Source organism: Bos taurus, chromosome 1 (assembly GCF_002263795.3).
Source record: "Bos taurus isolate L1 Dominette 01449 registration number 42190680 breed Hereford chromosome 1, ARS-UCD2.0, whole genome shotgun sequence".
Lineage (NCBI taxonomy): Eukaryota > Metazoa > Chordata > Mammalia > Artiodactyla > Bovidae > Bos > Bos taurus.
In genome coordinates this window covers 32,826,848-32,839,353 of record NC_037328.1, presented here as the reverse complement: position 1 = coordinate 32,839,353, position 12,506 = coordinate 32,826,848, and the positions used below count along the sequence as shown (strand labels likewise).

The 12,506-nt window shown below is 39.1% G+C and overlaps 1 protein-coding gene across 5 annotated transcripts in view; it reads right to left on the bottom strand.

The window, feature by feature from the left end:
* Nucleotides 1-12,195, bottom strand: part of CADM2 (cell adhesion molecule 2) — a 1,275,593-nt gene extending 1,263,398 nt beyond the window's left edge. For 2 of the 5 annotated variants that reach the window (XM_059887602.1, XM_010800962.4), the window contains exon 1: nt 11,496-12,127. In XM_059887602.1, coding sequence (XP_059743585.1) covers nt 11,496-11,556 — 61 coding nt within the window. In that variant the 5' untranslated portion in view covers nt 11,557-12,127. Of the gene's footprint in view, nt 1-11,495 lie in introns of all 5 variants that reach the window. The other 3 variants (XM_059887605.1, XM_059887610.1, XM_059887613.1) reach the window with 3 other exon arrangements.
* Between the last annotated feature and the right edge of the window lie 311 nt (nt 12,196-12,506).

The following is a 12,506-nucleotide window of genomic DNA, read 5'->3' as shown; positions in this document are numbered from 1 at the left end:
TTTTTTATAAAAACAGTGACAGAGTCAACAAAGTTTGACTATCTTCCCTTTTTGTCACTAGGCTCTGAAAAGTGGATCATCAGGGGCTGAACAAAAGCCACATTAAAGATGAAGTTATCCTTGCCTGACTGCTACATCATACTGACACATCTCCATATAAAGCAAGATTTTAGATACAGAAGCTATGCAAGAATATAATTCTTAAAATTAACTTTATAAAGTGGCAGCAGCCCTCAATGAATTGAGATAGTTTAATCTACTTTGAATATCTGTTAACTGAATGTTTATTTCTACATGAATTGATTTGGCTTCAAATGAATCTTAACACAGCCTACTTAACTTTCTTTTGAATGCCAAGAGTCAGGAAATTGTCAAAAATCCAAAAGACAATGGTAAAATTGATTTTTTAAATTTGAAAGAACTATGTAACTTTTAAGAAAAACTACATTTCTCTGGGACATTTTCAAAAAAGCATTCTTAAAACACTTTATGTGGAAATAGAGTCACTACAAATTGAAGAAAGTCTTTTCACCCCTGGAGTTCAGCACTAGTAACTATATTTAAATTCTCTTAAAAAAAGTAGTAAATATTTCCATTCTACCTCCCACTGTCTTCAAAATGTAAAAAGAAAACTAAATCAAATTCAACCACAGCAAACATGTGTCCTCAACTGCAGAATTATGGCTAAGCATTTTGTGTATATATATATAATTTATTTAAAAGCCCTTTTAAATAAAATGAATGGAATCTCCCTGAGTTAAACTGAGAAAAATATACCCTGAATCTGTAGGACTACTCAGAGCACCTTTACTCTACAGCTTGGCAATAACAAAAGCAGGTCAGTCCTCACTGATAATCTGGCAGATCAAGGTCAGTCTGTAATTCCTCTTTGTTTATACATTTATCCAGAAATACTAGCTACTCTAAATAGAACAATAAGATGATCTGACTTCATATTTACCCAAAGTCACCATCAGGAATATTTTAGGGGCCAGGAATTGTAAAAAAAGACAAGAGGTTACATTGCCCAGAGAAATCAGGGAGTTCAAAGCCATGATTCAAATGTTTTCAGGGCAAATTTGAAGTGACTACCTTAACTGAAAGGAGTGATTCTACATTTTTTGTGAAGTATGTCATTATTAAGCATGATATTTCTTGGTATCCTTTTTTTTCTTCTTCCTGTAGTTTAAAATGAAAATTGATTGCAAATATTTATTCTATTCAGAATACTGTATTGGCATTTTGGCAATTATTAGTACTTAAATATTATTTGGAACCAATTAAAAAGATGCGTCAAGATTAAATAGACTGGAAGAGAACTAATCAATCAGTGAAATGAAAACATTAAAAAAAGACACAGGCCAGACATTCGATTAGGCACCTGAAATAAAATGAAGACTAAAACCTAGTACTCTAGGGGCTTATAGTCCACTAGAGGAGATATTCAAAATGCTATAAGAAAAATCCATGTAGGGGTTATACAGATCATAACATAGACAAAATAAAGTGCTTAGTTCTCTCATAAACTAAGAAAACATAAATGCTTAAAATATTCAATAAAGGGCAGATGGTAATCTTTTGTCTACTAAAACACATCAGATTCTGGTCCAAAATTCCCATGAAAAAAACTCCTATGTGTTCCTGAATATTAGCATTTTTAGCTACCATTAATAATAATATGGTATAGAAAATAATTCAGTTGTGTAAAATAATGAAACAAAAATTGGTTAAAATTGTTAGTAAATTAACTCATAAAATGCTTTTATACTGTAATGATCAGAAAAAAGGAAAGAATGGTTGCATTTACAAGTTAAATTTTCTGATTATATGTAACACACAAATACAAGCAAATCAAGGGGTACAATTAAGATAAGTAAACTTTTAAATTCATGCAATGTAGGAAAATGTCCTCCTTATAAATGGTGACATGTACTAAAACGGGCAAATTATTGCAGCTATCCCTCCACAAATGTAGTCTCAATATATACATATTTTCCTATTTCTCCTTCTCTCTCATTCAACATTCCTATATATTTTCACAGTTCTCCACACTGCATCCAAATCAAAAAGTGAAAATATGTCTCAAATTTGCCAATGCACTGACATTTAGCAGCCCATGAAGATTGCAGACTATCAATACTATCTAAAAATCTATAGCCTCAAATAATAAACAGTATAACTTCGAGATCCCACCATAGCAAGATGTGTTAATGGGCTAGTTAGGGAATAGAGTATTGATTTAGGAACAATTTCTGATTCTTCTTTTTATTTGGGAGAGTGAAAGGGAACAATTCCTATTCGGGATAAGGGATACACATTTTCACTCATTATTTTTTTTTTTTTTTTCAATCCCAAAGCAAAGAACTATTTAGAAATAACAGACACTGTATTCTGTATTACAATGGTGAATCTCATTCTGCCTTGGCAGAGTAACTAGTTTAAGTGTAGAAATGTGAGTAACTGCTTGCTATACTAGAGTCATAGATATAAGATTGCCTTCAGAAACATCCTTCTCTGAATACCACCTACACATTAATACATGACAGTGAACTTACAGCCAGACCCCTGTTCTATCCACATGATCCCTGAAAAGGCTTTGAAATGAGGACACACGCATAATTAAGGCACAGTGAATATCACAGTACATGTAACAAACTAGAGTATTATGAATCCTTAGGGAAACCTCATAGAACTAATACATTTTCTAAAGAAAGCTGCACATGAGTAAAGAGAGCCTAAAATGCTAATTAGATCCTCTCAGTGAAGGCTATAGAAAAGTTGATTCTTGAATCCTGAAGTTGGGCACAGAATGGAACATTTGTATACAGAAAGACTGAAGGGTGGGGGAGAAGAATTTGGCATAAAAGCCCTTCAATAGATGATTTACATAATTTTTGAGAAAATAAATGAAGCAAAATAAAAATGTAACAGTGGGTGAATTCCAAACCTCCTGAAAGGGTTAAGTAGGAGAAGTGATTTCCTATTAGAAAAGGGTTATGTAACAACAGAGGGAAATACTCAGCCTAGCATATGCTAATTTAGTCGGCTTTGCCAGGCGTTTCTGTGTGTTTGGCTGGCTGACTCACATTCCTTCCCTCCTCTTTTTGCCATTTTTGTTATGAGACTAAGGAGGTTGAATGCTCACAAAATGCAATAATAACAATAACAAAAACAACTAAAAGCACATTGTATGTGTTTTATCTTTGCTAAAACACTGGGATACAAGCCTTGGAGGTTGAAAGAAAAAACACCCAATCTGGATGTATTCAGTACATAGGTTTGGTAAGATTCCTTTTAACTGTTTTTCACTCCCTGTGAATTTATTTTAATGGGTCTTTCAGGTTGATAGAACAGTGCAGAGTGGGGTATATTATATTCCTAGAGAGTGTAAAGGAAGCTGAGTTACTATTCAGACTTCGGTCCATAAAATATAGATTGCAATAAGGGAATGACAAATCAGAAGCTTACTGTGCATTTTATTTGCTTTTAAATACAAATATTCTAATCATCCCCCATTTCAGCCTGTCTACTACTTAAAATTAAAAGCAGAAGACATATAAAGTATAAAAAGGAACAGAAGGTAAAGGTGTCAGGACATTTTCTCCTGGGGCGATATAGGACAATCTAACGTAAAATATGAATTTATTACAAAAGTAGAAACATATTTTATGCATCATAAATTTTAGGCTTTGATGTTTGAGTAAGCATTAAGGGAGGCACTTGCATCTTTAAAGGCAAACAATTTTAGCAAAGAAACAAAATATTCCCTTACAAGAACAAATTAATTGGCTTTATAAATTACACTGAATCAATATAACAGTTATACACTTAGCAGTCGGCAGCACATCTTTCTCAGGAAAGGTGCTTTCTTAACTCGGTTCTCAAAGATGACTTTAGATAAACAATGCACCGTTACCATTAATAAACCATCATCAAATCTATAAAACTAGGGGGGTTATTTAGCCTATAAAATGACTTTTATATCTGTATGTGTAGTTATTTGCACTATATGATTACACTTAGCTTTAAGTTTTTTTGTTCCTCAAAGAAAATAAATGCTTATTCTTGTTTTCTAAACAATCCCTAGTGACGTCAGTATGTAACCCCTAGAATAACTGCTTAACTGTGGCTAAACAGGGGCATCCCCGTCAGCATTCAAATGGCTGAAAGATAATTTCAATATTCAAATGCAAACGATTTGCTGACTCAGAAAGAGTAATCCCCAATGCTTAATAATAACTGTCTTAATATTTACTTCAAAGACTTCTGAAATAGAATGTGAATAATTAATGGCCAGCTCTTTCCAAGGCAGATCTCCTTACAACCTCAGCCCTGCCTCTCTATTCAGGTAGCAGTAGGTTCTCATCACTCAGTTTCTCAAACACAAAGAAGATCCAGAATAAATGCTCAGCTCTATTGCAAATTCAGAAACTGTAAACCTTGCGCGTGTGTTTTTAAGTGGAAAAGTTAATCACTGCTGCAGCCTAAAAAAATGAATTCAAAAAATACCTTTTTTAACCTTCAGAAATAAGGTTAAATAATCAAAAACAAAATAAACTTTTCCTTTTTCCTCACACTTCATCCCTGAGTGCTCCAAACTCTAATTACACGCAAAATTATAAAGATGTTCTTCAGACCTAAAAATAACTGTACATTTTAGGCTTGTACATATGTGCATATATAGAGATAAATGATTGAGGAATATTTCCTTTCTCAATAATTACATCTCTGATTTTGGCATTAATATTTAACTCATACCTAATTAAACAGAATATTTAGTTTCCTAACATATATATATATATGTATTACATATTACTAAGATAAAACTATTTCATATCATCTAAAGAAACTCACTGAACACATAAACAGGACCAATTGGACTCATTTCTAGGATGAAAATCAATATGCATAATATGCTCAATTATTTTGATAGCAAATGGAATCAAGATAAACAATGCTACACTAGTTATTGTCATCTGATAGGCTTCTTTTATAGTCTGCCCATAATAATTGCCCCACAACTCTTGCTTTTATTAAGGAACATATTTGATGCTTTGCCTGTGTGATACATAAAATTTTTTAGAAAGGAGATATTCTCTACTGGTTTGATGTTAACAAAAATTCCAATCTATGGCACTAAATAAATGGTAAAAACATACATTGAACAATTAATTCCTATTTCTTTTAAGACTACTGTATTCTCCCCTAACAGGAAATGCTCTAATAAGGAAAAAAAAAAAGCAACTAACTCCTTACTCGCTAAAGGAAGAGAAAGATAACAGTATTTGCCAGCTCAACATTCATTAGGTCCAACACATGTAAATAACTGCATAAGAATTAGAATTCTTAGAAGCCTTAGAATGCATAAGAATTCTATTTTAACTTTGCTATTAATTTTCATTAAATTGAACTGTGGTCCTGATAGTTTGCAAGATAATTTCAAGTTTGCACAATTCATTTGATGAAAATGTTGATAATTTTGTTAGGATTTATTTATTACATTAATGTCTAAACAAATTATATATTCTCTCTTTAGCTTTGCCATGAGCTCAAGTGATTAGAAATACTCTTTGGATTATTTCTGGTCATGAAGAGTTGAAGCATGGTTCATGTCCACTACAAGCTATGAAATATGAAAAGACTTCCTATTTCAGTCACGCCACATGACTGCTTTCCTGCATGCGTTCTGCCTGCCGCTGCAGAGCACATTAGGCCTGAGATGCCATTTGCATCATCACACAGCAGGGGGCTTCAGCTGCCACAGCTCTAGGTTAATCCTCACCCACCTCTTTACACAAGGAATTTGCAGAAGATGTAGTTTTTTGATACTATAGAACTACACTCCAAAAACGTTTGACATTTTCAAATAAAATGTTGGTAATGAACTTGTCCTTTTAAATATTTTAGGTTAAATCAGTAAATTTAAATCATGTCTTCTCTTTTTTTCCCCCCTCATGAATTGAGTTTGTGATCTTATGCAAATATCTTGATTTTTTTAATTATGGAAAAGAAAAAAATGGGTAGGGAAACGTCATGTCAAAGAGCAACTGATCAAATTACATTCATTTAAAGATGTATATCAACAGCTATCACTATGATAATTTTCTACAGGAAAATTGTTTCCTAAACCAATAAGACCTACAAAATGTTAAAATTAACTCATATATGTGTGTGTGTGTATATATATATATATATAATTTAACAAAGTATGACTGCTGATGTGTTATGAAAAGATACCTCTTAACTACATCATACCTAACTAAGATATACCTATCATTCAAACCAAAACTATTTATTATGCATTTACTAAATTAAGAATAAGTAAAGCTCAGGGCTTGCCCTCAAGAAGCTTAATATAAACAAGGTAGCAGAGTTGTTTTTAGGAGAGTAAACAAACCTGTAACTGACAATTCCACAAAGGACTTCTGACTTCAATTTGTGAGTTCTACTTCCTTGATTTGTAACTTCCCTTTTTGCTGCTTCCTCACCTACTCAGCCAGTTGCTACACAATGGGCGATTTTGCCAAGAAGGTTTAATGAAGTCTATTAAAACAAGGACTCTCTATCAATACATCTCATAGAACGCATGTCAACATAATCAAATAAAACAATAATATGATATGTCTATGTTATATTACAAATGTACCCCAAATCCTTCACAATAGATAAATTTTACTTCTCTCAATCATTTTATACCCCATAGACTCTTTATTTTTAAAAGAAAATTGATTTCCATTTGATGTTGATTTCAGGCCATTTTAAAATGCATGCTTAGGATGTCTTCCAACATTATTGCACAACTATTTCCTGTTTAAGTGATTTAAGTAAGTTTTTCTTTAAGAAAAATGACTATCTCATTAGTTAAGTCTGGGAAAAATATTTTTCACGTATTTGATCTTCTTGTGGAAAACGCAGGAAGAGACTATCTCAGTTGATGCTTACCTTTGTCATGTTGTATTACCAGAGTTCTACTAGTTGTAGACACAAGGGAAAAAACAACAAAATAAGCTTCCATATCTTGATACTAAATTAGTCTAGGAACTCCTCATATTTGCAAAGAGATTTTCTTAATTACTAAGTGTCTAGTGTTTGTTTAAGTCATAGTCATTGACTCGTGTATAAAACCTACTTTTCAAAGTTTCCACTGTTAATCAAAAAAAGGGAGGAGTGAGCTGTATCTCAGGAACTGCATTCAGCATAAAAGATGAGCTCATCATGACTAAGGTAGAAGTAAAGAAGCGAGAGAGACAAGCTTTTAGGAAATATTAAGTTATCAGTATTTTATTTAGTGTGTATGTATATTTTGCATTACCACATGTTTTCTAAAAATGTAATGGGAGGTGCATGACACATACTGAGGCAAGTAATATGCATGTTGAACAGACCTTTAACTTGAGGATCTTTCTTTTTATGCACAACAAATTACTTACTACAATGTCCCACAGTAAAACACACACATCCACAAACCCTAAAACCCCAAAATTAGTAGTGGTGTTTTTTGTATAAGACCAACACTGAACAAGGAAATAAAGTTCTCAACAAAATCAGAATCTCTCTATGCATGTCTATTTTGCCCTTCTTTCCTTTTTGTCCTTTTTCAGATTGTTTCCTGTGCTAAACAAGAGAGTCTCCATCTTTCCAGTGTCGCTTCAGGCATGGAAAGGAGCCCAGCTACAAAGAGGGTCAGCAACTGAACTGAATCTACTCTGTAGACAAGAAGAAGTCTTAGTTACAGGTGGCAAGTTTTTACACTCCTCATTCTAAAGAAATTTTTTTTCTCTAATGTGTCCCTTGCCCTTGCCCAGCTTTTTCCTTTATATCTGATAGAGGAAAATTAAAATTAAAAAAAAAAAGGGTGCTGTATAGCGTAACGCTGAATCAAATTTTGTTATCTAAGTAGTCTACATTCCAAGTTATACTCTGGTCAGAAACATGTTTATTTTCTATCTAACTATTCATTGCCTAAAGACTTGTTGGGGACGAACTAGTAGATGTTGTAGAATAGAACTATTTAAACCTTTTTTTTACAAAAATTCATTTTATCTTGAATCTTACCACTGACTTACCACTCTACATATTAACAAGCCAAAAGACTGAGTTTGCTTCCCAGGAAAAGTTAAAAAAAAAAAAAAAATGGTGACAATATAAAACAGTGAAACCACAGGGAAGATGTGTTAAATTGAGTCTTCCTGTCTAAAATGATGCATACTGCAAGAAAGGGGATAAATACAAAGGATAAATACATTGATTAGTATGACTTAAGTGATAAAACCACTGTAGTGCTGATAATGCTAAAAATAAGAAGCTGTAGACAGACTGCCTACAGTATTTGCCAAGTCATAACTACTAACAGGCAGAGCAGACTACCCCAGGCCAAAATCAGTTGCTCACTAGTTCCCCCGCTACCTCTCCTTCCTTGTACATAGGAAAGACCTGCTAGATATTTAATCTATGTCCAGGAAATCAAGCTTTCATTCTACAACCTAACCAAGTCCTAATAAAACAGTAGAGTGGTGGGAGAAACATAAACCTGGACCCTGAAGCAGCGTTTTTAGCCAAGACCAAGACAAGGAAGGCACAAGCAATTTGTTTGAGCAGGAACTGACAGTATCAACAAAGTGTGATGTGTCTGTGGAGCAGTGTTTGATAAATGTGAGGCAGCCATAAACATGAGAAGACAATCCAGTGGGGCTTTGTGCCTCCTCCCACTTCTAGTTTTTTTGTTTTGTTTTTTTTTTATCCCGCCCCCCCTTAAATCCTATTCTCTCTCTCCTTTGGTGTATTAATACAGCCATCTAAGGTGCTCAGAAGTACACATATATCCTTGAGCTGGTTCTCTTTGCCTGGTTGCTGTGATAGGACACTTATTTATTTATTTGGGCCTGCCGCTGGTGCTGCTGCTGGCTGCAGTGGTGCGTTTGCTCTGGTATACCCACACCCCTTCCACCCTTCTCCCCCAGTCTGCTGTGAAAAGCAGCACTGTCTTAACATTTGGTGTACATACTTAATAAAAGAAACCCAGGCCCTTAATAAAAAAGAATGCAGCTGAAGAATCTCTCTGAGTAGAGAAAGAGTAAATCCTCCTTCAGGCTGAGAGAGAGAGACAGGGAGAGAGAGGCACCAGCAGACAGTTATTTTGCAGTGCACTGAATAGACAATTCACAGGGAAATGTTGAAGGCAGAGAGGAGGCGACCCCCAAGTGCAGTCCGTTGCCCACATGCTCTATAATAAATAATCTTGCACCAGCCCAGTAGTGTGTGCAGTGACGTGCCGGGGCCAGCATACACAGATTGGCAGGGAAAACACATCCAGTGGTGCCGAATGTTCATCACAATCACCAAATTAACTGATTTCCCCACATCACACTCCCCTTACCCGGCGTGGTGCGCTCATGCGCGCGCGCGGGACGCACACACACACACACACACACACATACACACACACACAGCAGAGCTGAGAAATGCAAGTTACTGAGAGGTGAAGTGGGGTCTCTAGGAGGATGTTTAAGGACGGATTAGAAACCCAAGTAATGTGTCAGCCACCGGATTACTTGCGCGAGGGTGGGGGTGTAAGCGCTGAGGAATGGGACCAGAGGGTGGGGGTGTAGGCGCTGGGGAATGGGACCAGGCGGCGTTAAGCAGGAAGAACAGGCTGTCTGCCTTTTCTCAGGGATTCTGGCACATGACAGATCAAAAATTTACATCAAACATAAAATACACAAAATTACCCCGAAATATTCCAAGAAATACCTCTGCAAGTTTGGTTAGCTAATTCAGGAAAATTCTGCCCACTATCTCGTCTTTCACATTCATAAATATGCATAAATAAAATACGGTCCTGATCTATATCCTGGAGGAGGCTAGGAAACAGGATGCATTCCAAGAACTTGCTGAAAGATGGTTCATTGACCTCATTTAAATCCTCCAAAGGCCGATTGGGTTTTGTATGCCTGTGGTTCTATATGTCTTACTTTCAGATTCCTTTTACCCAGGGACAAATACATTTGATCAACTTATCTCTCCTATAAATACACAAATGATGACAGAGAGGTTAAAGGTGGGCAAAGATTTATGAAGAAATCAAGAGTCATCTATCTTAAAAAAAAAAATCATATGGACCATAATTTCACATCCATCCTCCCTGTATCTCACATTCAAGCCACATCCCTACACCACTCTCTTCAAAGCAACAATCTTCTGCCTTACAGCCCCTGCCCACTCAGTTCTAGCATGCCGCCTCTGCCTCCACCACCACCCAAAGTGTGCTCTTCCCAGGCACTTTTACTCCATACATTGCCATGCATTTCATAATCATCATCGTCCTCCCACTGCACACAACCTCCTCCTCCCTCCAAAAGCAAGGATCTGGCGAAAAGTGCACCCCAGTTCGCTAGCCAGTCTGCATCCAAGCCCAATGATTTGCATAATAACAGTGTTTTGTGCGGTTTCCCTCCGCTGCGGTCACAGGGGTTCTTACATTTCACCTGAAAGGATGATATTAATTACGGAAAAGAAGCGTCAGAGAGCGGGATGGAAAGGTAGGGAATCTAAGCTAAAATCCCTTAGCACTAAAGTAACTGCCAGGGTGCACACATTTCTTGGCTTCGAAAAAATGAAAAAGAAAACCACACGGGCTGAATAATAAAAAGTCAGTTTGTTGATAAAGTGGCTTTGGGTCTTTTAATTCTTCCCTTCCCCTGGCCCTCTCTTTTTATTTCCTGCTTTATTTATTCATTCTTCCTTTTTCCTTTTACTCTTTTTCGTTCTTTCTTTTTCTTCCTTCCTTGCTTATCTCTCTCTTTCGTTTTTTTCTTTTTTCTTTTTTTTAAACCTCAGTCAGTCTTCTCTCTTCCTAGGTGAATGACACGTCTCACAACACCCCCCCCCCCACCTCCCCGCCCCCGGGGATGTTATTGCAATGCACACGGTGCCGCCGCTGCTGCTGTTCTCGCCGTCTCGGCAGCTCGCTCCCAGGCTCTCACACACTTTTTAAAGGCACACGGATATGCTGATGGTGGGAAGAAGGGGCAAAATAAAGGCGACACGAAGAGGGGGAGGTTAAAGAGATGACAAGAGATGGAGAGGGTCGGTCGGGAGCGTGATGTGGGAGGCGGCTGGTGGGGGTTGGTGGGAGGGTGGAATGTTCAGAGAAGGCACAAGTTGCCAGCCAAAAGGCGTGGGAGTGTGTATGTGAAGGGTGAGGGGAGTGCTGGCGAGCATGGAGAGTGAGAGATGTAGGAAGCTCAGGTGAATGAAAAGGCGAAAGGTGCCCGTAAGGGACTGACTACCGAGACAGCAGGGTTGAGCCAGCGCTAGAGATTTGAGGGGCTGGAGCAAACTGCCACTGCCCCCTGCCGCACCGGGAAGTAGGGGGAGGGGGTGGAATTCGCCGGGGACTGGGGGACTGTAAGGGGAAGAGTGGAAATATGGGGTGGAGTGAGGATGATGGGGAATGGGCGTGAAGTTGATGCTCCCCGCGGCGGGGCGGGGATTACCTTGTAGCAGGAGCCCGCAGACACTGTAGAAGCGGAGAACGGCGCTGCGTTTCCAAATCATGGTCCCTTTTCTAAAGGGTTGAGAATGAACGAGGGGGGCAAAGAGATGCTGGTGAGCAGGGCACCAGAGTGCGGGGCTCTGCCGGTGTCTCCTTCGCGGAGCCCGCCGGACCTAGGGTCCTCGCCGCTGCGGTGCTCGAACCTGCGGACGCGGATCAGATGGCAGCAGCAGAAGCGGCAACGGCGAAGCACCCGCAGAATGAGGTTTCGCTGGGCAAAATAGTTTCTTTTCCTCCTCCTCTTGTTGGTGGTGCAGCCGCGACAGTCCTTCTGCCAGGCACGGGTTCGGAGCTTGCCTTCCTCCCGGCACGCACCCGGGGCTGTCCGAGCAGGTGGTGCAGGGATGCCGGGGTGTCGGAGAAGATGCAGACGAGGGCTGTAAGGAGTGGGTAGGTCACGCAAGGGAAAGGCGGGGAATAAGGGGAGCAAGCAAGCAGCAGCCGCCGCTCGCGCTTGAGGTGTCTCGGGGTCCTGGGAGGGGAGGTGGCAGCGGTGGAAGCGGCGCTAGAGGCGATAGCGGCGGCGGCGGCTGCTCCCGGATGCTCCGGCTGCAGCAGCGGCGGCGGCGGCAGCGGCAGCAGCAGCGGCGGCAGCAGCTCTACAGAGCACCAGACACAAGGGCAAGCTCAGCACGGTGGAGGCCCCGCCCCCACCATGGCCAGGGACAGACACCGCCCCCCGACCAATGGGGACACCCCCGCCCACCAGGCCTAGCCAATGAGAGAAAGGGATGGGTGGAGACAGGCGCCGGGAAAAACAAACAGGCTTCTCAAGGACCCTTCGGGCAGGAAGAACTGAATCCCCCATTCACACACCCCGGCGGGTCTCACCTCCTTGGAGAGTCTCAGCCTAACTTTCTGAGACGGCGCCTTCTTTAATAAGTGCCTAGCATTCGGGAAGGGTTCAGCCAATCGCCACCGCGAGGGGGCGGGGTTTGCCATGTCCCCAGCA